This window comes from Callorhinus ursinus, unplaced genomic scaffold (assembly GCF_003265705.2).
Source record: "Callorhinus ursinus isolate GAN/ISIS: 27379988/994484 unplaced genomic scaffold, GSC_fseal_2.0 scaffold4, whole genome shotgun sequence".
In the NCBI taxonomy this organism is placed as follows: domain Eukaryota; kingdom Metazoa; phylum Chordata; class Mammalia; order Carnivora; family Otariidae; genus Callorhinus; species Callorhinus ursinus.
The window spans coordinates 141445721-141473341 of NW_027397066.1; the positions used below are offsets into that span (position 1 = coordinate 141445721).

General features: G+C 35.1%; 1 protein-coding gene across 2 annotated transcripts in view; it reads right to left on the reverse strand.

Moving 5' to 3' along the window:
* SPOCK3 (SPARC (osteonectin), cwcv and kazal like domains proteoglycan 3) overlaps positions 1-27621 on the reverse strand; it is a 466791-nt gene that overhangs the window by 261451 nt on the left and 177719 nt on the right. For both annotated transcript variants that reach the window (XM_073892466.1, XM_025874422.2), the window contains exon 4: positions 4803-4917. In XM_073892466.1, coding sequence (XP_073748567.1) covers positions 4803-4917 — 115 coding nt within the window. The remainder of the gene's footprint in view (positions 1-4802; positions 4918-27621) is intronic.

Here is a 27621-nt window from a genome sequence, read left to right on the forward strand (position 1 = left end):
TTATTCTGCTTAATTCTTTGTCAGAGGTCCTTTAAAATAGCTTCACTTTTAATTTGTTTTTCTTTTTTCTGCTCTATCTGGGTGAGTGCCATTGCTTTGTTTTCCAGCTCACTGACCCATTCTTCTGCTTCATCCAGTTTCCTGTTGTGACTCTCAAAGGTAATTTTTTAGTTTAGTTATTGTATTCTTCAGCTTTATATTTTTTTGTTTGGTGCTTTCTTATATTTTCTATTTCTTTGTTGAAGTTCTCACTGTGTTCATCCATTCTTCTCCCAAGTTCAGGAAGCATCTTTATGACCATTATTTAAAACTCTTTATCAGGTAAATTGCTTATTTGTGCTTCATTAATGTCTTTTGCTGAGGTTTTGTCTTGTCTGTTTTTTGGAAAAGTCTTCTCTTTCCTCATTTTGCCTGACCCTCTGTGTTTGTTTCTATGTATTAGGCAAATCAGCTACCTCTTCCCATCTCAAAGGAGTGGCTTAATGTAGGACATATCCTAATGTAGGAGATAATGTAAGGCTTAGAAGTGCTATCCTCCTGGCAGCCAGAGGCATCCCCTGTGTGAGCTGTGTGCATCCAGCTGCTGTTGTGAGGCTGCAGCTACAGGATGGGAGTGGGCAGGGATCTCATCCGGCCCAGCTGTAGCATGTGGTTGTGTGACACAGGGGTGGGCATGGCTCTCACTCGAGCCCACATGGGATGTGTGGCTGCAGCATGGGAGTTGGTGGGACACTCAGTAGGGCATACCCTCTGGTGCTAACAGGTTAGAGGGAGAGTTCTAAGATGGTATCCACCAGTGCCTGCATTTGCAATGAGTTTGCAAAAATGGCACCTGACAATGACTTTGTCCTCAGAGAGAGTCCCAAAAAGTTATTGTCTTTCCAGCAGATGCTTTAAGATCAGTAATTACATCTCCTTCACATATGTTTTAGGTACTTTCAAACTGTTGATTTTGTGCTGGATCTTAGGGTAAACCAAATGGTTTTCTTGGATGTAATTCCCATTTGTTCTGAAAGCAAGGCATTTGGGGCACTCATCTGTCCTGTGAAGGATCTAAGGGTTGGGGTGCCTGACGTAGAGCATAGATCCTTCACTTCTTAGGGAAAAGTTCTGTATTTTTGAGATCCATCCTGATTATGGATTGCTGTTCCTGTTTTGTGTGTGTAAGTGTGTGTGTGTGTGTGTATGTGTGTGTGTGTGTGCTTGTTGTTTCCTAATGTACCCTTTTCTCCTTTGTTGTGGAGGCTCTGTTCATTCAGGTTTTAGGTATTTTTCAGAAGAAATTTTTCCATATGTAGTTGTAAATTTGTTGTGTCCACCAAAGGAGGTAAGTTCAGGATTTTCCTACACTGCCATCTTGAACCCTTCTTTCTCAATAAATTTATTTAAAGATGTTTGTTGATTGACTCTTATGTCCTTTCCAGACTATCTAATCAATAAGCACAAGGCACACAGAAAATAACTTCAGACTTAGATTATCTAGGTTGACCAGTTCAATTGATCAAACTACTCAATTTTCTTCTCTTAGCTTATTCAAAAATAAAAGCTATCTTAATACATTCTTCAAAGAAAATATATACTAGTCAGTATGTCAAGTTGAGTATAAAGTAGTAAGACATAGACACTGCCTTCATAAAACTTCCTGTCAGTTGAAGGAGATTAATGTTAGACAACTTATTACAAATGTAATCAGTATTTCAAAATGAGTTCAGGGATCTAAGGTAGTGGAAAAATGGATGTGTCATCTAGTTTGGAAGGGGTGGAAAATTAGGAAAACTTCTTTGAAAAATAAGATTCTCCCTACAAAGCAAATAGAAAATTCCATTTTCTCTTTTATGAGATCAAGAAAAGAAAAAGAAAAAAACTAATAAGCTGTTACTTTAAATAAAAACAGTAGTAATTTCTAATCTAAACTATGTAAGTGGCCAGAATTGATTAATTAAACCTTTTTCCTTGTTTTCTGCACCCCATCCCCATATCACACACACAACCCCCAGATTTAAGACCTGCTTTATTTACATTGGCCGCTTTTATTGATCAAACTGCTTGGTAAAACTCTCCTTCCCTAAGTGTTGTTTAAATATTCACTATGTACTGACATCCTCAAAGCAAATAAAACATACCAAATATTCATCTTAAAATCAATTCTTTGGAAACTAGTTATTTATTTATCGAATATAGTGTGTATTGAGTGCAAATTTTATAGTAGTGTCTATCAGAAATAGAACAGGGCTTAATACTATTTACATAAAACACTTGGAAGTCCACCCACTTAAAACCTAGTAGTCTCCTGCACTGCCCCAGCCCCCTACTACACCAAAGGCAGAGATGGCAATGGTTCTCAATTCAAGACACGTCACTTGTTTATATTAAAGAAATATTCTAACTATTGGTTCTGAGCCTTTATCATGTTAAGGAAGTTTCTTTTTGTCTGTAGTTATGCGTTGTTTTTTTCTTAATATTTTAGAGAAGCAGTGAGACAGCACAGTTGTAAAAAGCATGGACTTTGGTGTCAGTATATATAGACTGGAATCAATGCTCTGAAAATTCCCAGCTCTGTGATCTTGAGTCAGTTACTTTAACCTCTCCTGGCTTCAGTGTTCAGCAGTTGTGGAAAGGAAAGGGTCACTGCCCCAAGCATGAGATTAACTGTGAGTTCTTCAGTTGCTCTTTGACTTGGTTCAGGGGACCAGGGGTGAAATGGCCAATGAGGTATTAAATGTGTGTAGATGAAAATCCTTCCCAGGGTCTCTGAAAGCTGTGATAAAACAGTTTTGGCTTTTATGTGAAATGAATTGACTAAGTCTCTGCAATATAGGTGAGGGATTATACAGGAATTCATTTTGACATCACCCTCGTATCGATCCCTCAAGTAAAAATCAACTCTCCCTCATCCCCTTCATACATACATTTGCATATTAATATTTAATTTTTTGATGATTAATTAATATGAATTCAAGAAATTCAGAAGCTTTTTGAAAGCCAAAGGAAATAAATAGAAAAATAAATTTCTGGCCTGAAGTTCTGGTATCCCTTGATAAAATTAACATAGAGGACATGATTGAGTAGGGAATATATTGCTGATAATTCTGCTTTCCCATTCTGTGCCCTCCCACAATACATTGACTTTACAGCAGTGCTATTTCCTAGAAGTCTTTTACACTTCACATCACCAAACTGTTGTCCTCTTTCTTTTTTTTTTAAAGATTTTATTTATTTATTTGAGAGAGAGAATGAGAGAGAGAGAGAGCACATGAGAGCGGGGAGGGTCAGAGGGAGAAGCAGACTCCCTGCCGAGCAGGGAGCCCGATGTGGGACTCGATCCCAGGACTCCAGGATCACGACCTGAGCCGGAGGCAGTTGCTTAACCAACTGAGCCACCCAGGCACCCTGTCCTCTTTCTTCCTCTCTCTCTCTTACTTCTGAAAGTACACAATTGGTCTGCCATGATTCTTTTGTCCCAAGTGAACTCATTCCTAAACTCTTTATCTTGGTTGCATTAGCCTGCTTTGGCACTTGAAATCTGCCACAGTAGATGTGGCATTATGGAATAGACTTTTCTACTCCATTCAGCATGTAATAACGGGCTTTATGCTTATGTGCTTTTATATCAATAAGAAAAGTCAACAAAATTTAAATTATGCCATTTTCTAGCAATGTTACTTACATTCCTATTCTCTAATGTTTTTAATCTCTGTTGTTGTGTTTGAATAATATACTTTAGAGTAAAATACACTGAAGTCAAAATGCAATTAATCTCTGAACATACCCAAATAGCGAAATTCCCTTGCTCATTTGATGTAAGAGCAATACAGGTCCAATATCACACACACAAAAAAAAGAGTGTTCTCATAAAGAGACTTTTTTAAAAGTAATAAAAGGAATGAATATACCTTCTTGCTTCAGTCAGTTACCCAGTGATTTCACTTTTGGTTATGGCATGTTTCAATCCTTAGGACTCAGCATGAAACTACACAGGCTATTTCTAAATTACTGATCCTTCTCAAAATAGAGCATATCTGACAGAAGCAGTGATATCATTAGTAAAAAAAAATTAAAGCCCTTTCTTCTTTTTAAATTTTGTGTCAGCTTCCAGACTACAAGGACTCCACCAGTATGAGTGGAGTATGAGTATGAGTACTTCCTTGAAGGAAGGTGTCCTCAAGGATTCTAGGTCCATGTTTCTGTATTGTGACTTTTCATCTTTTTTTATGAACATCTCTCATTTTTTTCCCTTTGTTTCCAATTCTTCCTTAAGGAAAATATCTTTCAAAAGGCATAAGCATCGGGCACCTGGGTGGCTCAGTTGGTTAAGTGACTGCCTTCGGCTCAGGTCATGATCCTGGAGTCCCGGGATCGAGTCCCACATTGGGCTCCCTGCTCAGCAGGGAGTCTGCTTCTCCCTCTGACCCTCCCCCCTCTCATGTATCTCTCTCTCTCTCATTCTCTCTCTCTCAAATAAATAAATAAATCTTTAAAAAAAAAGGCATAAGCATAAATATTTAGAGTGTACCAAAATTGTACTTATTCTTTAAAATTGAAAAAGTGTAACACTTTAACCCAATCTGCACAAAATCCTCTTTATTTAATAATATATGCCTAAATTCTGTAATCTATAGTAATTCTGACTGATTACAATGTTTAACCCAAGTGAATCATAATTGTATTAACCAAGCTTCTAAAATTGTTTCAATAAAACTCTGGATAAAAGCTTAGCAGATATTGCCAAATATTTACACTCTGCAGTTATTCATGGTAAAGAGTACTATTCAATCAGTGGAATTTAATTTAATAGTGTTTACCTGTGTGTAAGCCTCCGGTGACTAATGCAGATTGCAGTCTGAGAATCTTGAGCAATGCATACTTTATGGCGACTACATTTCATCTTTAGGCATGGATCTTTAGCTGGATCTAAAGCTAAAAAAAAAATTGTTCAGAAAATATTAAGATATATTTCTGCAAAATGGAGGTAGCTAATCTCATCAAACAATTTGATCAAGGAATTTACATAGCAGTTCAGCTCTAAATTTTCTTCACATTCTTCCTCTTTTAAGAGATGCTTCTATTTCTACCTGCCTAACTCAGAGTTCATAGATGGCTGCAGTTTAGTTTTATTTATTCTATTCAGAAGCTAACATACACCCCTATGAACAAACAATGTGTAAACAAAACAGAAACTTTAAGACCAAAATTTTCTATAGTTGTTACTATCTTCTAATCAGTAAAGGTGCAGAAATAAAGTTGGGTTATGTTAATGTAATACTTCTGTCAATGGAGAATTATAATTTCTGCTTCTGCTTTCCCTAGATAGATGCAGGTGGTTAGAGATAAAGAATTAAACCCAAAAGACATTAGTGGGCATTAATAAATTTTTGGATATGCAAAACAAAAGTCTACAGCTGTACTAGGAACTGGCTGAGTGCATCATCGTAATAACTGAGATGTTGCATTTTCATTTTTAAATTGTGCCTGATATTTGAACCACCATTTCTCTAGACAAAACCTCTCTCTTGGTGGATGCCAACACAAAGATTGTGTGACTTATTGGTGATATTTTAAATAACAGTTTTAATAAGATAACTTGCATACAATTCATTCTTTTCATGTTTAAAATTCAGTAGTTTTCAGTATATTAGCAGCTGTGATACTACTATCATAATCAATTTTAGAACATTTTTATCAGCTCAAAGAAATGATACTCCACCAGCTCCTTCACAACCTCTAATAGGAGCACACACTAATATAATTTCTGTCTCTATAGATTTGTCCATTCTGAATATTTTATTTATTTATTTATTTATTTATTTATTTATTTATTTTTTATTTTTAAAGATTTTATTTATTCATTTACGAGAAAGACAGAGAGAGCACAAGCAGGGGGAGAGGCAGAGGGAGAGGGAGAAGCAGACTCCCTGCTGAGCCGGGAGCCTGATGCAGGACTCGATCCCAGGACCCTGGGATCATGACCTGAGCCGAAGGCAGACGCTTAACCATCTGAGCCACCCAGGCGCCCTCTGAATATTTTATTTAAATGGCATTATACAATATGTGGTCTTCTGTGACTGGCTTCCTTTGTTTGCAGTAATGTTTTCAAGGCCCAGCCATGTCCTAGTATGCATCACTACTTCATTTCTTTATATTGCTAAATATCATTCCATTGTATAGATATGCCATATTTTATTTATCCATTCACTAGTTGAGGGGAATTTTGGTTGTTTCTACCTTTTGTTTATTATGAATAATACTGCTATTGGTAATCACTATTGGTGATATTTGGTGTTATTATGTTGTGATTTTTGTGGGTGGAAAGTCCAGGGAGGGAGTTGGCACAAATAAGGAAAAGGCACTGAGTGTCCACTTTGGGTACATGTCACAATTGAGAGAAAAAAAACCCATGCAGGATGGAAACTGAAAATAAAATTCTAATGCATGTAGAAAAATGGAGCCAAGGTGACCTGAAAAAATGTGTGCTTAGAATATGAAGAAGCATTTGGGAGAGCCTTGAACTTTTCACTGAATATGAAATGTGGATTTGAGCCAAGTTTTTCAAATCTTAAACCTAGTGTAAACTAAAGCTAACATCTGGTGTACAAATCAAATTTAGCTTTATGAATATATTAAGTCAATATCCTAACTAAAGTTAATACATTTTCATAAACAATAAATAAAACCAATTTCAAACAAATACAGCATTATATATATGCATATATATAAAAACACATATTTTGGAGCTCCTGGTTGGCTTAGTTGGTTGAGCATTCAACTCTTGATTTTGGCTCAGGTCATGATCTTGGGGTCATGGGATTGTGCCTTGTGTCAGGCTCTACACTCAACGAGGAGTCTCCTTGAGATTCTGTCCCCTTCCCCCGACCCCTGTTCATGCTCTCTCTCTTTCTAAAATAAATAAATAAATAAATCTTGTAGAAAACCTACACATTTTCTCTCTTCAAAAATATATATTTCTACAAAACTCTTGAGATTTCAAATACTCATGAGATTTAAAATTAAAAATACTAACACATATAGTTGATAACATGTTCACTAGTAGACATCTTATATCATAATAAAATGGTCAAATGCATCTATTTGGAACATTAATATTTAAGTTTCCTCTAAGAAAAAAATTTTTGACAATCAATGATTAGATATGGCTACTTTTAATTTCCGAGTAATTTCAAAACTTAAGATAAATAATAGTAATTTTATTCTTTATGAAATGTTCAATATACTTTGTTCACCATGCAAATGCAAGTTGCTTGAACATTCTCATTATACTATCACAGTTTAAATTATAACTAATTAGAAAACTGTCTCATTGAACTATTGCACTTTAGATCTGCATGACTTTTTGTTAAACAACATAAAAGAAAATCATCTGACAACTTAGAAGGCATTAAAATGGTGCTATTTCTAATCATTAGCTTATTTTTTAAATATTTTATTTATTTATTTGAAAGAGAGAGAGAGGCAGCATGAGCGGGAAGAGCAGAGGGAGAGAGAGAGAGAGAATCCCAAGTAGACTCCATGCAGAGCATGGAGCCCGATGTAGGGCTCGATCCCAGGACCCCGAGATCATGGCCTGAGCTGAAACCAAGAGTTGGACACTTAACCAACTGTGTCACTCAGGTGCCCCCTATTTTGACTCTTAATTGTTAATATCACTTTTAAATATTGATTAAAATTAAACAATTCTGCCTATAAAGCAATGTCATTTTGCCTACCACTGTATCTTATATTCATATGTCCTACACTCAGTGTGAACATATTTATCTTAGGACGTAATATTCTGAAAAAAGAGTGTTTTTGTTTTGAAATAAAATAGTATGATACACGTGAAACTATCATAGTTAATCTCATCTAGTTACATACCACATGCAGACCACTGGTAGTTATCTTTACTTATTTTTTCTGGTTTTATTTACCTTATACAGCTTACATTAGATAATTTTCTAAAGTTCCATGAGACTTCTTACATTATATTTACTTAATAAAAGTAATGAGAACTCAAAAATTAGTGTATAATGAGAGGAAATTATCAGAACAAATATAGCACATGAAAATTAATTTAATAAAATTTTGCATAAAATTCTACATAAATGATCAAATAAAGGAGTAGTAGTATTTGTCAGGAGCTGGAAAATATAATAGAAAGTGAACATGAAGAATCAGATACATAGGATCTGCAATAAGGAAAAGATCACTTTCTGTGCATGTTATTTTAACCATCTGTATTTTTGAGCAGAACTTACATTGTTGGCAGCTTAAAAATTGTAAAACATCACACACTGTAAATACAGATGCTTGGGATTTTATTCTTGAAATCACAACAATAACACAACCATCTTCCCCTTGGCTGAAGCCCATGGATTAGAATCAATCCTGTATTTTAAAAAAGCCTGGCATAAATTCATCACCTCCCTCTGTTGCTATCCCCTTTTTTCCATCTTTTTCAAATTAACATCTCCTATTCTATTCTGTATTACCATATTAGTGTATTTTAGTTTTTCTCAAGCATCCAGTACAATGATCCCTAGAAAGATTTCAGCTAGCACCCTTGAATTCATTTGGCCATGTTCTTTTTGTCTTAATCTTTCTGATTGATGTGAACTAACCTGGGGACCTAACTATTAATGTTTTTGTTTTGCTTTGTTTCAAAAAAAAAAAAAAAAGAAGCAGTCTAAATTCCATACAATTGCCTTATACTTTCACTTGTTATGTAGTTGCGTTTCACTTGTGATATAGGATTTCCCTCACTCTTTCACCAGAATATTTGTTTTTCAGTCTTGGATCCCCCACTCATTGCTAGACCAGGGAAATCTAGGTCAAATCCAGCCTGACCCAGCTGCTAATGGTGGAAGTACCTGAACCAGCAAGGGTAGGTGAGAGCAGGAAACAAATGTGAGTGTAGACAGGTATGTCAGTTAAAAAAGATCTAGTTCTTGAGGAGAGGTCCTTACATCAGGGTAACCAAAAAGTAAGGGCACGTAATGCAGATGCTAGGTCAAGAAAACAAACATGGGACTGTGACTGAAAGGTGCCGAGTTCCCAATGCAGCTGAGGAATCATTAGTATTCATATTTCATGCAGGTGGTCTTAAAAGAGGGAAAGGCAAAAAGTGGTGTCATTAAGGTGCAAAAATAGGTATTATTGTTAGTATCAAGAACTGAAATAAGCTTTAACAGGGAAGATCAGAACTCCTAATCTGCACAAAATCTCTTCTGGAATTTAAGAGTGTTTATCCACAAAAAAAGCCTAGATTTTTAGAAGATTAAATCCCAATGATTCCAGGTTAAAGCACTTTTAAATAATTCTGCGTTTTATTTTTAGTGGGGCTAATGATGAACCAGTTAACTTAGTTAAGCCAATGCCAGAGAAAAGATTTCTTAGAAATTTGACAAATACAATGAAAACTTAATATTCCTAATATTGATTCAGATTTTTAAAAGACAAATGTAGTAAAAAATAGTAATCTCTATGTAGCCTGATAGATTCATCTATAAAAATCAAGCTTTTGGACTAAATGATCTCCAAATTCACATTCTTCTTTCAAGAGTGAATGTTATTGTATTTCAGCATACATTTTTGACAACAGATATCCTACATGGAATGGATCCTGTCCTCAACAGACTCAACATTTTAACTGGAAAAGATATATATAAAAAAAAACAATTAGAATACATTGTTAAGTAGAAGTTATACACATTCATATTTAATATATATATACATATATACATATTTAATGTATATATATATTTAGCTATGTGAAAATACATACACACACACAGTTGAAGGAGTCATATAGTGGTGAATGAAAGATAATTAGAATGAATACAAACTTAGGTAGGTTTTGAAACATGTACAATGTGCAAAATGAAAGAAAACTCTATATAAGGAGATAGTATGAAATGCATAAGAGTATAAAAAGGATGCCCTATCCCTGGAATGACAGATAGTTCAAGATCGATGAATATAAAACGTGCATGCTGCCTGCAAGTATTATGAAAAAACACGGGGGAGGCGGATGGAAGCTTTTTACCCTTTGGAGTTCTACCTTTTAGAAATGCCATGTCATTTAATGATTTTAATTTGGAGAGTGACATAATTAGGTTTTATGGTAAAGAGATCACTCACAAAAATTTAGTTATGTTTTGAATAAAATTGGTCAAGACAAGGAAACTAATGAAAGTCCAGGAGAGAAAGGGTAAGAATCCGTTCTAGGGGAACTGAGTGTGAAGATGGGCATGGGAACAATGCTGCCTATGGAGCAGAAAAAAAAGAGGATTTTGAGAGGGTCAGGCATTGGTCTGTTGGAATAGGTAGGCTGAGACAACCAAATCTGAATCAATTGAATAAATGTCCAACTCCTCACTTCCACCATTTTTGGACTTTTTCTGATATTAATATTGCTATAACTAATTTTCTTTTGATTAGTATTTGCCTGGTTAACTTTTGTCCGAACTCCTTTATTTTCAATTCTTAAATTTATATTTTAAGAATGCTCTTAAAAACTCTTAGATGGATTTATAAGTCCAATCTAAAGTGACCTATCTCTTCTTCTGTTTCAAATGTGATTTTTTTTAAAGATTTTATTTATTTATTTATTCATGAGAGACAGAGAGAGAGAGAGAGAGAGAGAAGCAGAGGGAAAAGCAGGCTCCCAAGGAGCAGAGAGCGCGATGCAGGACTCGATCCCAGGACCCTGGGAACATGACCTGAGCTGAAGGCAGACACTTAACCATCTGAGCCACCCAGGCGCCCACAAATGTGATTTTTTTTAATGTAATTGTACTCTTTCCCCTCACTTTATTTTGTGCTTTTTTTTAAAGATTTTATTTATTTATTTGACAGAGAGAGAGAGAGAGAGAGAGAGAGCACAAGCAGGGGGAGCAGCAGAGGGAGAGGGAGAAGCGATGCAGGGCTTGATTCCAGGACCCTGAGATCATAACCTGAGCCGAAGGCAGATGCTTAACCGACTGAGTCACCCAGGGCCCTTATTTTGTGCTTTCTATTCTGCAATATTTCTTTTTTTTCCCTTTAGTTTTCTTTCCTCTTTCCTGCCTCATAGTGTGTTAATTATATATATATATATATTTAACTTTTCTCTAGAAAAGAGATCATCCTCTTTCTGAAGAGTACCAAGGTCTTAGAACACGTTAACACCAAATCTTTTATATTCAACTTCCACACCATTTTCCATGAGCTACACCTCACTTTACCATCAAACCACTGCAAAATAGTCATTATTTCTATTACTAGTTTTACTGACATAGCTAATTTAAAATTATCAAATCTACCAATTTATTTGCCCATCATTGCTTCTTGTAATTCACACTTCCTTTTTGGGTTCTCTTGTGTAATTTTATGTGTGGAAGCATATCGTTTTATAGTTCTTCCAGCATATGCAATTTGTGCTATAACTTTTATATATTTTTCTGAATGTATCTTTATTTTCCAATCATTTTTATTTTTTTTAAAGACTGTATTTATTTCAGAGACAGAGAGAGAGAGAGAAAAAGAGAGAGCATAAACAGGAGGAGAGGCAGAGGGAAAAGGAGAAGCAGACTCCCCCCCTGAGTCCAGAGCCAGACACAGCTCAATCCCAGGGCTCTGGGATCATGAACTGAGCTGAAGGTCAGGACGCTTAACCGACTGAGCCACCCAGGTCCCCGTCTAATCATTTTTAAAGGATAGTTTAACTGTGTCTGGAATTCTTATTTGATAATTACTTTTTTCTAGTCACAATAAAAAATATTATTTCATGTTATTTTGCCCTCTGTTGCTACTAATTAATAAGTCTATTTTTAGTCTGTGGTACTCTGTAAGCAATCAGCCTTTATTCCCTGGATATTATAATATTTTCTTATCATCAAAACTTTGTGTTGTGAAATGCTTATCTCTAACTATTAGAGCAAACACATGGGCAAATATGTCCTTCTCTTTGAATTTCAGCTAGTAACGTAAGTATACTTAAGTAATGAAAGAGCTCTTCAGCTGTTTGAAAAAAAAAATCAAGAAAAAAACTAAGTTAAACACTCATCATGTGCCATTGAAGGCTGGGTTTCAATTTTGGAAAAATGTTGGAAAAATTATGTCACTAAATAGTGAAATCAAAGTATGTACCAGCATTCACTTGGTGAAATGTCTCTTTAAGCTTAATTGTGTGTTTTCACATAAAATGAAGTGACCAGTAGCTCAAACATGCTTTAAAAATCTTCACGGTTCAACAATGAAGCACTGAATATGCTTTTGTTGTTGTTTTAACAACAGTTCATTTCACTAAAACCCTATGTTGTAAAACTATAGGAAGAAGTAGTTTTCTAGGGAATTTTTTTAAACTTGCCAGATGTTATAATGAAAGACTATGCAAGTGAGCTGCTTGGAAAATAGAGCTAATGCCTGATAGTTAATTAGACTTTTGACAGCCAATTTTGTGGTGCTAAATGTGACTAAATGTGGCTGCACGTCTTTGGAGTGACTTTTCTTAGTTTTAAACCTTAATATTACTTTAGTTTTATAAAATCCTTCCACTCTAACTCTGGTCTCCCCATTACAAATATTAAATGTGGGGGTCTACACTATTAGCAGATTTCGATGTGATTGCTGGATTAAATTATTTTGTCATAAATATATATCAAAATATCACAATGTTTATTTCAATAATACCCTATCTTATACAATTGTATGAAATGAAACTGACTACTACATCGATAACTCAAAGTTGATAAAAAACTCTGGATACTATTACAAGACAGAATTTCATCCAAAAATCATTCTACTCTAGTATTAAAGTATTGATGACAATTTAAAAATGTCATGCTTTTCTGTTCTTTATTATTCCTTTACTAACATATTATATTATCTTTGAAACTCCTTAAAACAATAAATGTTAACAGTGTTTCTTTTATAAAAGAGATGCATCAGAAAACTTGATTATATGTAAAAAAACTATTATTTTTACGTTTCCATTTTCGAAATACTATTTGATATACAAAAATGATGATACTGAATCCCCATCATAAAGATTTAAATTTAGGATCTTCTTTCTAATATTTGAGCTAAATATATCTATGATTCAGTTAGCACTTACTAAGAGGGTGACTAAAATAGAATCATAAAGAAAAATCCTTACTAATGGGGCAATAATGTCGTAGCTTATTGAAATAATGTTTACCTATAGTTTTTGATGATGTCCCCTAATGATTCTATATCTTAATGTCTTCATCTAGAAATTAAAGAAATTGAGCTAATTCTAAAATACAAAATAACATATTCTATAATGGTGTACTTTAACTTACTTGGGAGCTGTTATACAAAAAGGAAGAAATATTTTTAAAAATTAGCCCTGAGTTGAAAAAATGTTCATGTGATCCTGCTTGAATGTGTGTTAAGTGTAAAGCACCACATTTGACATTATCATTTGTATTTTTATTGATAGCTATTAAGGTCCTACAAAATCTCTTGTAATTTGCTATACACCTCTTCTAACCACCCTATGGGAGGATATCTGGCCCACTTTAAGTGACACTCTGCTTTTCTCAGCTCTCTATTAGGGCACAGAATTACCTCTACCCAATAAAAACCACTGACTCTTAACTCACCATTTTCCTAAATAGTTTACTCTTCTATTTTTGCCAACTTAAAAGTAAAAATAATAATCTCTACATGAGCTCTTTGTAAAGAACAATGAAGCTAATTCTTAAAAAAAAATGAGACTTCTAAACACAGATTTGTTTTCTCTGAAAGCTGTGTCAAACACTGCTACCATTAGATAGTTTACACACTTGTGTGCACAAACACAGAGATGTATATGTATAAACAAGGAATTGTATCAATGGCCATTTAATCTTGGGTGTGAATCAGGAGATAGTCCCCTGAAATCAACTACTCAATCTGATATAAAATTAAAAGTATAGTAAGTTACCACTTCACCACTAGAAGAAATGTTAAAATCAAAAAACTGAACAGAGAAGTGTTTGCAAGAATGTAGATTAACTAACCCAAACATGTAGCTGGTGGGGAGTATAGAATGGTATAATCACTATTATTAGTTCAGGTCCAATTAGGAGACAAAAGACTTAGTACCTCAAATAGGGAAAGTTTAAAATAAGGAATTTCTAATTATAGTAGAAGAATAAATGTAAAGGAGTAAAGAAAGCTCTAAAACATACTCATAATGAAACAGAGTATCAACAGAAAAGCCAAACTAGAAAAGTGTGTTTGCTCCCCAGATTTGGGATTCAGTTCTCATTGAAGAAGGTTGCAGTGCAACGGATAGCCCAGAAGTCTATTTGGTTGATGGGGCCAGAGCCAGTTGGTCCATAGTCACTGGCAAAGTAGGTGATACCACACATATTCCCCCCTCTTCTCTGGTCTAGGTGCACAGAGGCTGGAGGGAAGGGAACCACAGCTGGGATGGCAAGGAGGCAACACTCATCCAGGAAGCAAGTAAGCTGAAGCCAGCAGGCAGGTGCATGGGGGAAGTTGGGGCATTGGGAGTCCATTTGTAAGTGGGGTGTGTACCTAGGGTGTGTACCTAGGGTACCCAAGTTAAATTCCTTAATTTAACTAAGACCAGATATGCAAGCTTTCCATGGGATTGTATACACTAGTCATGCATCTGTGGTGGAGCACCCCTACATATCTCTCCTTCAAGCATCACTGGAGTAGAAGAAGAATCAGAAGTACTCCAGAGCCAGAAAGAGAAGTCCTTCACTCTGCAGACCCTTGTAGTTTCCTATATTGACGAAGCTTAACATTTTGTTTGTTATAGGCCATGCTTACGGAATCCAGTTCCATTACTGTAGAACAGGCAATGAAAAGTGAATTGAGAGATAAGAGGCAGTAAACTGATATCTTGCACAATCTCTTTGGAAAATATTTTGGCAGTTTGTTATATAAGTAAACAATACTACATCTTTGAATTTATCCAAGAGAATATTTTGAATGTTCAAAAAGAAACCATTATAAAAATATTCATGGCATATTTAGTTATAAGAGCTAACCCAAATATCCATCAATGGGTGACTGTTGTCATACAAGAAAATTCTTCTCGGCAATCAAACAAACAAAACAAACCCCTGAAACATGCAATAATATTAGATAAATCTCAAAAACATTATATCAAACAAAACATGGCATAAATGAAAGTATTCAAGTAATATAGTTTCATCTGTATCAAGTTATAGAATGAGCTAAACTAAATTAAAGTGAAAGAAATCAGAACAGTTCAGACAGTGATTGCCTGGATTGGAGTAGGAAACTGGAAGGAGTGAGGTAGAGTGAGTAGTTTGAGGAATGTCTGGAGTGAAGGAAATTATCTTTATCTTAATTGAGCTAGTGTTAATTCAATTATCTGCATTCACCAAAATGTATCAAATTGTACATTTTAAATTATTGCATTTTATTGTATGTAAGTTATGCATTTATAAAGAAATAATTTACTTTTTTTTTTCTCCTGGGGCATTTTTTTAATCTCCGTGAGAATATTTAAGGTCTTCTAAATCAACTATCTCAGGGCAACAGAGCATACAATCAAAAATCAAAGGTGACAAATTTCACCATTGAAATTTAGATACTAAAAATCAATTCTCCATCAGTTGAGCATATTCTTTTGTAATGAATACTGCACAATGCAGATAGGTTAAATTAATGAAAAACACATCATAATTGGAAAGAGAATGCAGAACTGGGCCTCATTTTCTCAAATCTTCTTTCAGATACTATAATGTCTATAAAAGACTTTAGATATAACTGCCAGAATTTAACTATCTTAAAAACAGAAAGAGTTTTACACATGCCCCCAAATCTTTAAAACTAAGACTATTTTATAGAACCAGTGGTAACACTGGCTGATGCAACAAGTTAATAGAATTTATAACTAAGAATACTTTTCACTTTTTTAAAGATTTTTTTTTTTTTTTTTGAGAGCGAGAGTGCATACGTGAGCAAGTGAGAGATGGAGAGGCAGAAGGAAAGAATCCCAAGCAGACTCCATGCTGAGTGAGGAGCCTGAGCTGGGGCTGGATCTCAGTACCCATGAGATCATTACCTGAGCTGAAACCAAGAGTTGGGTGGATGTTCAACTGACTGAGCCCCCCAGGTGCCCCAAACTAAGAATACTTTTTAATATACATAGTAATATTCAGAACATATTTTATGAATTACATTTTCTTAAAATTGTATTTATTTGAGTGAGAGAGAGTGCACAAGCAGGCGAGAGGGACGGAGGGAGAGGGAGAAGCAGGCTCCCTGCAGAACAGGGACCCCAACTCAGGGCTCAATCCCAGGACCCTGAGATCATGACCTGAGCCAAAGGCAGATACTTAACTGACTGAGCCACCTAGATGCCCCTATGAATTAAAGTTTTTAAAATCTTTTTTCAAATATTCCTTATTTCAGGAAATTGATGCTGCTTAAACAGAACTGCAGCTTCAACAATAGCAGACTTTCTAAGTAAAGCAATGGTGATAATTACCCTGGCAGATAGGTAAACCTTATGGGTCTTTCATAGCATTCAGTTTGTCATTTCTAATTAATATCATGGCTCACAAAAAAAATAATGATAATCCTTTGCAAAGTACTGATCTGACTATTGTTAAATGAAGTTTTCATTGACTGCCACCTACTTAGGTGCGATTAAATTAAAACCTGTAGGTTGCTCAGATGACTAAATCAAATGACAGTGCATTTTCTGATACAGACCTTTCAGTCAGCTTATTTTGCTACAGTTTAATCTGTACTTTACTCTGGTGCAAATGGAAATTCTAATTGCTATTTACTAAAGGACTGCATCTTTAGCACTATCTATCAAATTAATGGTTTGCCATATCTGGCAATTTAATATCACAAAATGTCTAATTTATACATCTAAAAACACTGGAAATTTTTGTTGCCTAAGGTATTTGTCCAAATATTCAAAATACTAAAAAAAGTCTTTTTAGCCATATTCTTGGGATTGTAAATTGACAATGCAATAGAATCCAATAGGGCTTGACTCAAATCATTAGAGCACAATCATTGGATTGTGATTTAGAATCTAGAGAGTGACATAAATGACTATAGAATTACAAAATGTGGCTCCATATCAAATACAATCGGGGGCGCGTGAGTGGCTCAGTCATTAAGGGTCTGCCTTTGGCTCAGGTCATGATCCCAGGGTCCTGAGATGGAGCCCCACATTGGGCTCCTTGCTCAGGGGGAAGGCTGCTTTTCCCTCTCTCACTCCCTCTGCTGTGTTCCCTCTCACGCTATGTCTCTGTCAAATAAATAAATAAAATCTTAAAAAAAAAAACACGATGGCCCCGGGGGTTACAAAGGGCTACGATGTTAATTTTGTAAGTACTCTTTGATATTAAATATTAGAAATATATTTTTCTTACTAATTATTAAAAGGAAAAAGAACATGATTAGAGTAATACTATATGCAACAGTGACAACAAAACTGAAACATGGTAAATTCTAAGGGATTCCGTGATTGATCTTTGGGGAAGCAAGGTCAAAGTAAAAAGGAAACAATGTTGCTGTATATTATTTTTCAACCTTGAAACTTACATGATGGCTAAAATAATTTGAAAACTGTTAATATTGCTTTTTGGATATAAAACCTCCACTCTATTGTATATTAATATTCCCATGAAGAAACTGGGATATGTCACTGTGAGATGCAAGAAGAAGAATCTAGAAAATATTCAGTTTAAACTTGCCAATTTAATTATTTTGTGAGAAAATGGTTTGGGAAAAGTGTTTTCCAGATTCTAATCACACCATTGCTGCCCCTACTCTAGCATATTAACAATGAGTCCGAAAGATTAAGATCATAGGATTATCCTGTGGTATGGAATGGATCTCTTTTAGACTAACCATGTAGTAGAGAAAAGTTCTAAAACAAGGAAGGAATGAAAGAAGAGCTTTCTCATTTGTTGTGGACTAAATGTTTGTGTCCCCCTAAAATTCATTTGTTGAAATCGTCACCTGCAATGTGATGGTGCAGTACTCCTTTCTTAGCCATGGTTTCAATTTCTACTGTTTTAGTTAACTACTACTCATGGTCAACCAGAGTCTGGAAGCAATGGTCTTCCTTCATGTATCAGAAGGCCAATAGTAGCCTAAAACTACATCACAATGCCGTATTGTTCATTCACCTCACTTCATCTTATCATTTTATCACCTCACATCATCACAAGATGAGTGCAGTAGAATAAGATATTTTGGAAAAAGGGAGGGAAGGAAAGGACCATATCCACATAACTTTAATTATGGCATATTATTATAATCGTTCTACTTTATTAGTAGTTAGTGTTGTTAATCTAGTCCTGTGTCTAATATACAAATTAAACTTTATCATAAGTATGTATGTATAGAAAAAAACATAGTATATAAAGGGTTCGGTACTATCCGTGGTTGCAGGCATTTACTGGGGGTCTTGGAACATATCCCCCGAGGATAAGGGAGGACCCCTGTATTAGGTGGTGAGGCCTTTGTGGATAATTAGATCATGATGGTTGGGATTAGTGCCTCATCAAAGAGACCCCGGGAAGTTCTGTCTCTCTTTCTCACATGAGAATTCAATGAAGATATAATGAGAAGACAACAGTCTGCAAACCTGGAGAAGATCTCCCCAGAACCCTGCCATGCTGGCACCTGATCTTACACTTGGGGCCTCCAGAACTGTCAGAATGTCTGTTGTTTATAAGCTGCCCAGTCTAGGTTTATTATAGCAGCCCACCACACTGATTAAGAGACTATCTTTCTTTCTCTTTCTGGGTGTGAATGAGGGGAAAAAAGAGAAGAGGAATGATGATGGATAGCAAAAAAAAAAAAGAAAAAAGAATCTGAGTTTTTATTTCCCTTTTTTTTAGGTTTTCTTCAAGCCAACTAACTCTTGGGCAATGCTCAGATGAATGAGAGTAAAACGGAAGACAGATGGGATCATTTGACAATCTCTGCCCCCTCTTTTGAACACTACCACCACTTCAAAGACTGTCCTGTAACAGTTTGGGGCACTGGTATGTCTAAGTAACTATTGTCGGCAGACTTGCTCAATCAAAAGGTCCCTGTGGACTTTTAAGGCCACCTTCAGTTCTTATGCAGCAAGGTCATTAACTTGAGGTCTGCTAGGGCTTGCCAAGTTAATTGTGCCACGTAAGTTATAGAGTGGGGCCAGTAGGATGGTTGTAGGCTAAGATAAATAGGTAATAGTCTATACCCAACAGGGCTAAGATGAGGTCAAATCTATCCTTCACCATGCCATTTCCACCATATTCCCAGGTAAGCATTACCTTGGAAAGAGAAGAAGGAAGTGAGCATGCAGCTGAGAGACTTAATAACCAAAAGGGATTGAACTGAATTATTTTAACCAGTTCTAATTATTGAATTAGGTTGTATTTTGTTGTTTTTTTTAATTAAAGGACACATTAAAGACTTTTCTCATTTGGAACATGGCAGATAATATAGACCAAGAGATTTTACATATATATATAATATATGAGCATATATTATATATATAATATATCCAAATATAAATATAATGTATGGTGATTAACATAACATAATAAAATAAAAATTAAAAAAATAAATATATATTTATTTGTATTATATATATATTTTACTCATTTGAGTTCAGCTTTTCATGTGATATATAGCTATAACTTGTACATTGATCTTGATTAAAGAGTTCAAGAAACAACCAGATTCTCTATCCAATTTTCAGAAAGTGTTAAATTAACTCCTTGCGCCTAATATTTCACTCTTTTCAATACAAACTCAAGAAGTATTTTTAGTAGTTTTTATATAATGAAACGTCCAGCACAGTTTAATTATCATACAATTCAGAATGTTTCCATATCTCATTCATTCTCCAGCCGTGGTCCTACTTCAGTTTTGGAATGTAGATGGCATGCTATTATATATGGAAAACCCTGAAAACTCTACCAAAAAACTATTAGAACTACTAAATGAATTGCAGGAGACAAAGTCAATATGCAGAAATCAATTGTATTTTTATACATTAACAACAAACTATCAAAAATAAAGAAATTAAGAAAACAATCTCATTTACAATTGCATAAAAAAAGAATAAAACACCTGGAAATAAATTTAACCAAGGAGGTAAGAGACCTGTGCACTAATATGATAAGACATTGATGAAAGAAATTAAAGATGCAAATACATGGAAGATATTCCATGCTCATGGACTGAAAGAACTGATATTGTTAATTTCCATACTAATACCCAAATCAATCTATAGCTTCAACATAATCCCTATCAAAATTCCAATGGCATTTTTCACATAAATAAAAGAAACAATCCTAAAATTATTGTGGAACCAGAAAAAAAAAATCCTAAACAGCCAAGGCAATCTTGAGGAAGAACAAAACTGGAAGTATTATGCTCTTTGATTTCAAACTATAGTACAAAGCTATAGTAATCAAAACAATATGCTTTTAGCATAAAAAGACACATAAGAGCACCTGACTGGCTCAGTCAGTGGAGCATGCAACTCTTGATCTTGGGGTTTTAAATTCAAGCCCCACATTGGGTTTAGAGATTACTTAAAAAAATAAAATCTTAAAAGAAAAAAAAAGACACATAAATCCACAGAACAGAATAGAGAGTTCAGAAAAAAAACCCACACATATATGGTCAACTAATTTACAACAAAGAAGCCAAGAATATACAATGTGGAAAGGACAGTGTTTTCAATAAATGGTATGGAGAAAACTGGACAATCACATGCAAAAGAATGAAACTGGACTACTATCTCACCATATATGAAAATTAATTCAAAATCAATTGAAAAATTTGAATACAAGACCTCAAATCATAAAACTTTAGAATAAAACATAGATGGTAAACTCCTTAATACTGGTCTTGGTGATGATTATTTAGATCTGATACCAAGAGCAAAAATAAAGAAGTGGGACTACATCAAACTAAAAATTTTCTGTAACAAAATAAACCATCAACAAAATAAAAAGGCAACATACTGAGTGGAAACAATATTTGCAAATTATGTATCTGAGGGGTTAATGTCCAAAGTGTATGAAGAACTCATACAAGTCGCTAGTAAAAAAAACCCTAAACAATCCCATTTAAAAATGGACAGAAGATATGAATAGACATCTTCCCAAAGAACATATACAAATGGCCAACAGGCACATAAGAAGAGGCTCAACATCACTATTCTTCAGGGAAATCAGGTCAAAATCACAATGAGATATCATCTCACACCTTTTAGAATGGCTATTATCAAAAAGATATGAAAAAAATGTTGGCAAGGGTATGGAGAAAAGAGAACTCTTGTGCAATGTTGGTAGGATTGTAATTGGTGCAGCCACTATGGAAAAATAGTATGGAAATTTCTTTAAAAATTAAAAATAGAACTACCATATGGTCTAACAATTCTATTTCTGGGTATTTAAAGAAAACAAAGACATTAATTCAAAAAGATACATGCATCCCCATGTTCATTGTAATATCATTTACAATAGTCAAGATATGGAAACAACCTTAAGTGTCCACTGATGGATGAATGGATAAAGAAAATGTGAGATACACACATAGATATCTATGTCTCTCTATATATACAGATCTATATAGATCTATATATACAGATACATATATAAATACACATATATACATATATAAATGTAAGGATAGATAGATGATGATAGATGATAGATAGATGATTGAAGAGCAATAGAATACTCTTCAGCCATAAAAAAAGAATGAAATCTTAACATTTGCAACAACATGGATGCAACTTGAGGGCATTATGCTAAGTGAAATAAAATCTGACAAATACCATATGATTTCACTTACATGTGAAATCTTAAAAACAAACAAAAATAAGCTCATAGATAACAGAGAACAGATTGATGCTTACCAGAAGCTGGGATGAGGATGAAGTGGAGGGAAATTGGAGAATGGGGTCAAGGTACAAAATTTCAGGTTAAAATAAGTAAGTCATGAGGCTGTAATGTACAGCATGGTGATTATAGTTAATAGTATAATAATGCATATATGAAAATTGCTAAGAAAGTAAATCTTAAAAGTCCTCATCACAAGAAAAAAGATTGTAACTATATATAGGGATGGATGTTAACTAGACTTATTGTGATCATTTCACAATATATACAAATGTTGAATCATGTTGTATACTTAAAACTAATGTGATATTGCATGTCATTTATATCTCAACAAAAAGAGTATATTGTACGTTATGTCTGAAGATGGTACACTTAACTCTCATTTAAATTTATACTCAAATTATAAAATATTACTTCAACTACACATAGATTTAGGTTACCTTCTAAATGATTTCCAATTATTACTGAGAGTCTCTGAACTTAAATCTCAGTAACAAATCCACTTAAATTCTTCTGACCAGGCCTCCTTTTCAAGCTGTCAGATTTCTGATGCTCCTTCCAATGCCTACTCAAACGCCAAATAAGAAGTCTCTCAGTTCCCCTAAGGACCTTCACTAGTATGAATGCCAAGGTGCTGGTAGGTTTTGTTCCAATGTAGGAAAATAGATCACCTCCCAGTTTTGTCACCTGAGGTCCAAAGTAGCGCTCCGATGCAAAGGATTCTGTATTAGGATTCTCCAGAAAACTCAACCAATAGGAGATATATGTACATATATAATGAGATTTATTATAAGGAAATGGCTCACGCAACTATGGAAGTTAAAACAAAAACAAAAACTCAGGCAGTGTTTTCAGTTGTTTTTATATAATGAAGTGTTTGACAGTTTAACTACCATACAATTTAGAATGTCTCCATGTCCCATTCATTCTCCAGCTGGGGTCCTACTTCAGTGTTGGAATTCTGCGGTGGAATAAGGAAAGTTCTTGTTACCCCTACCCCACCTGCAGACTCACTAATAAGTGTTTCTGACAGCTATAGTCCTTGGTCTAAAGGACACAGTCCTCCTGACATGTGTGAGAAATGTTCAATAGCTGATTCTTCCTCAGGGTATGCTGTTGTGGTTTCCATGGAGATTCTCCAGCAGGGCACCTGTGGTTGCAGGTGGCCTAGATAGGGCCATTTCTTTACATTGTCTAGCCACTTCTGACTCTCCCATCCACCTCTGGGAATCCAGAAATCCTATCATCTGTCTCCCAGGTTCAATCCCACCTGCTCTTCAGGTAGTCCACTTAGTCCTTTTAAAATATATTTATGATGGACCCTGTCAGCAGAGTGCCCCACAAATGTAAGCATTAGCTCTAACTTTGGCAGAAGAGCTGCTCTTTCTCAGTAGAGCCACCCCAGTTTGACCCTTTGATGACAGGAGCAGCAACTTCCAGTGAATAAAATATTCAGGTCTGAGTTAATACCAGTCCTCGAGTCCCTCAGAATAAACTATAGACATAAGGCTCTCCACGTTGTTACCATGAAGCCACTTCAACTGACAATAATCAGCTCTCTTTCCCTCCATCAGGGGCAGTGGAGGGGGATGAACCACATCACACTAACAGCTCTTCATAGCAGAATGCAACTCCTTCTCTGATCACCTTCCATTTCCATTTAAAATTTCAAACTGCGGTTGACAAAAGCCATTTCATAATCTCTTTGCACCTCCCAAATAAGTAGTCTTACACTTGGATTAGACTTTAAAATTTCTGAGTCTTTATTACCCATTCTATTGTGGATGGCCATTGAGGCCTCCAATGAAACCCCTAAACAACCAGAAGAGACAAAAATAACTCCTGTTATATATACTTAGGAATAAAAAGCTTAAGTTTTCATAAAAGTTTCAGGGTTATGGTAAAATGATGCAAATGTATGGTTTCTGTGATTTTTCTACTTATTATATGTACATATTTAATATGTATAAATCATGTCAACATTTATAATCATGTAGCATTTATATAGTGTTAAATATATACAATTATATAACATAAATATGTATAGTATATAATTTTATTGCATATTTTATATATAATCTAATGGGCACAGTTTTCTATTTTAAATAATTTACATTTAGTCTTTTATCCTAATGTTTTAAATAGAAAAGTATTAAACAAAAAATCATGTATTCTTCAATTCTCTGTCCTCATGGACAGAAAAGTTATTTTTTACACAATATTAAAATACACATGTTAAGGAATACTAGCCATTCCCTAAATTCCATTTCTTCCTCTCCTGAACACATCATTCATCCACATTCTTTTATCTTCTCTACTCAATAATTGTAACCATGTGACTGAATTTAATCTAGAACATAAAGGAAAGAAATGTATACCAGTTTCAGGCTTCTCCCATAAAAATGTAAAGGAAAGAAATGTGCACCAATTTCAGACTTCTCCCATAAATATCTCTCATTCACAATCCTCCATGGTATATTTCCATTTCAACTGAGATGATTATCTCCCAAGGTTTTAAAAAATTAGATACTGAAGAGGACAAAGCTGCATTTGTGTAAGTCCCATATCACTGATTGGAGCACAAGCCCCTACAACCTGGAAACGCTTTTGGATATTACATAAGTAAAACTTTAATTGAACAGAGATATTAACTTTCTAACCCTTTGCTACTACAGCCTAGAATAACCTCCCTGACACGGATCTTGATATATCGAAGTAGGGTGCCAACCTAACAAAAACCTAAAATGTGTAGCATCACCTTACTGGTCAGGTAGCAGGTAGTTTGGAAATACAGCCATTTTGAGAAATGGAGACCCATGTCATGCAGTAAGAAAATATTTTGTAAAAGTGACTTTCGAGGCAAATACAATGTCTACTTAGCCTCTAAGGGAAGTTTTTGGAATGGTATTTGTAGGTTTCCAAAAAGAATAACAATATAATTGTTTTAAAGTTTCTCTACCATATCCCAGTCTCCAAGTTTACAAGCATATGAAAAGTAACTTTAAAACACATTGTTTTCAATGATATTGTTTAACTTTTTTTCCATAAAAATAATCACCTCCTTACTTCCCTTTAGAAAAAAAATAATCTCACCTCTAATAACCACTAATACAAGCAAAACAACAATCAAAGCAAAATCAGTTCTGGTAGTATGGAGAAAAGGAGTGGAATAAGTTGGGATGTGTCAGTTTTTTGAGCCAGAATAAAAAGAGAAAAAAAAGTCAGTTCTAAATCTTAATTGAAAATATCTCACAATTTGTTAGATTCATTAAACTAGATGACTACTCTTGAACATGTAATTGAAGAAACATTTGTTAAATTGGCTTACATAGAAACCAGATTAATAAATATTATAAGCCTATGCAATTCATCAAGTTTAAGTGGTAAGAACGTTGGAGCTTGAAAAAAAATTCATCTTGAAACAAATATTCAGAGGAAAAATGAGTTTTTGAAACAATAAACCAATTTTCTTAGGGCAAATGCTGTTCCAAAAACATTTTAAAAAATAACATATATTTATTCATTGAATTTTTAGTTATCTTACATAATTTACTTTTAAAGAAAGTCACCCAAATTTCATTGCTGCCATTTCTTGCCAGTTGGTCCTAATGGGAGAAAAATATTAGGAAAAATAATTATATTAAAATCTCTATTAGCCCACCTATCCCTCCTTTGAATGTAGATATAAACAGTGACAGGCAATATACTCTTATTTCTCCCCAGTCAAGTTTTCAAAAGTGGGTGCCTAAAGTCCTTACCTAAGGAAGGTAACTTAATCAAGAAAGCCAGAGCAGGGAAATGTCAGGAAGCAGTGAGCTCTCACATCCCCACTACTCTTCAGCTCAATTTCCCCAGATCAGGGTGTCAAAATTGGCACCAACTAACTGGGAGATTCCTAGAATTACAGCTACTGTACCAGTACATCAGCAAACCACATGACCCAGAATGATCCATTAACTCTGTGGAGACAGGTCCAACAGCCACCGCCAGGTGGCATCAAACAGTAACCCAAATCAAGATAATTTTGGATGGCACCATTGAACCCATGGAGCTGCCAGGCAACCAGACACGCAGACATGCTTAGATAGTTCCTTAATCCCATAATAATACAAAAAGGACATTTTAACTGCTTATGTTTTGTGGACCCCACTTATTATATGGAGGGGCTTTACCATATAAAATCAGAAATAATACCTGGACTACTCTAACACTACCTTTAGATCTTAGTCATTCATTTAGTTCCCAGAGAACAGGAGATAAATGCTGCAGAAGTTCTGGGACTTGTCACATTGGTAAAGTTTATAGTGCTATTAGTTTGGAGCACAGTGTGATATCCCCACATCATTTGAATGTGCTGCCCCTATCCACGTACTGAATAACCCATAAACCTACCTATCTGGGTAGGACCTGGAGCAAAGGAAGGATCTGTATCAGATCCAGGGTAAGATGCAAGAAGTATTGCTACTTGAGCCTTATAAGATCAAATAGGAGAATCATACTACAAAACCCTAGGATTTTCACAGGAGGCAAATCTTTTGTAGTAACTATTCTCCCCTTGAAAAATATTCTGTAGCTTATCTCCAAGACCTGACCAGAAGAAACGAAACAACTAGGCAGCCCAATTGTCCCATTATAAATGCATAACTTCTAATGTGTAACCACATTCCATTATTAAATAAAAATAAAGAGCAGGTCTGAGTAAGATAAAAAAATAAGTTAAGTGAGTGAGTGACTCAGATACCCATGGTACTTTGTCTTATTGCTGTGCCAAATTTCTTTCAACCCACAACTATCGCCTCATGTGGTGATAAAAAAAAAAAGATCAAAAGTATGGCCCAGGTTTATGGATATGTCAGAAATGAATTCCAGTGCCTTACTTGAAATAGAATAAAATAAGTAAATTCCATTAAGCAGTGTAGAGCAGTACATCACCTTATCGACTTCATGTGGGAAGAGGGGTAATTTGAGTGACAATTAGATACTGAATCGTGGGCTTTGGCTATATGCTGGCTGGCTGGCTATGGATATGGAAAGAACAAGAATGAATGAATGGGGACAAGAGGTCAGTGGAAGAGACATACCAGTAGTCCTAGGAATAGACACAGAGTAATAGATACTTATGTTCCATATAAATGCCACCCTGAGGAAGCTCTCAGTCATATGGTGTCAGTCAGCCATTTCTCTAGTCCCTCAAGATTTTCCCTCCATCATTCCCACTTTTTGTTCAAGAATCCCATGTATACAAAATGGTCATGGTAACATGCCTAGAGACTACGCACAGGAAAGTTTTGTCGACTCGGTGGGTTTCTGTTTGTTCCATGTTGACCAACAGTCTTTCTCTCACAAGACGTACTTGGCTACTATCACTGTCATTTGCAGAAACTGCCTGGGACAGAAGTCATTGCTGAGGCCTCAATATGGCACCATTCTTCAGGGGGACCATTTGGCCCCTTGGAACCCAAAATCCTTCTGCTTGACTATGTTTCATAAACTTAGAAAAAGGACCTTATTTATGTCCAGGGGGACTGTGTCTGAAGACCAGAAAATCCACTCGGGTGCCTTTCAGGACTGTTATGTCTAATAGTACTGGTCAGTTGTATATTGCAAGTACCAAATAAAGGATGGTGTAAGGATTTGGACCTTGTGGGAATTAAGATTTGGGTCACTCCACCAGGGAGGAGGAGGAGGAGGAGGAGGAGGAGGAGGAGGAGGAAGAAGAAGAAGAAGAAGAAGAAGAAGAAGAAGAAGAAGAAGA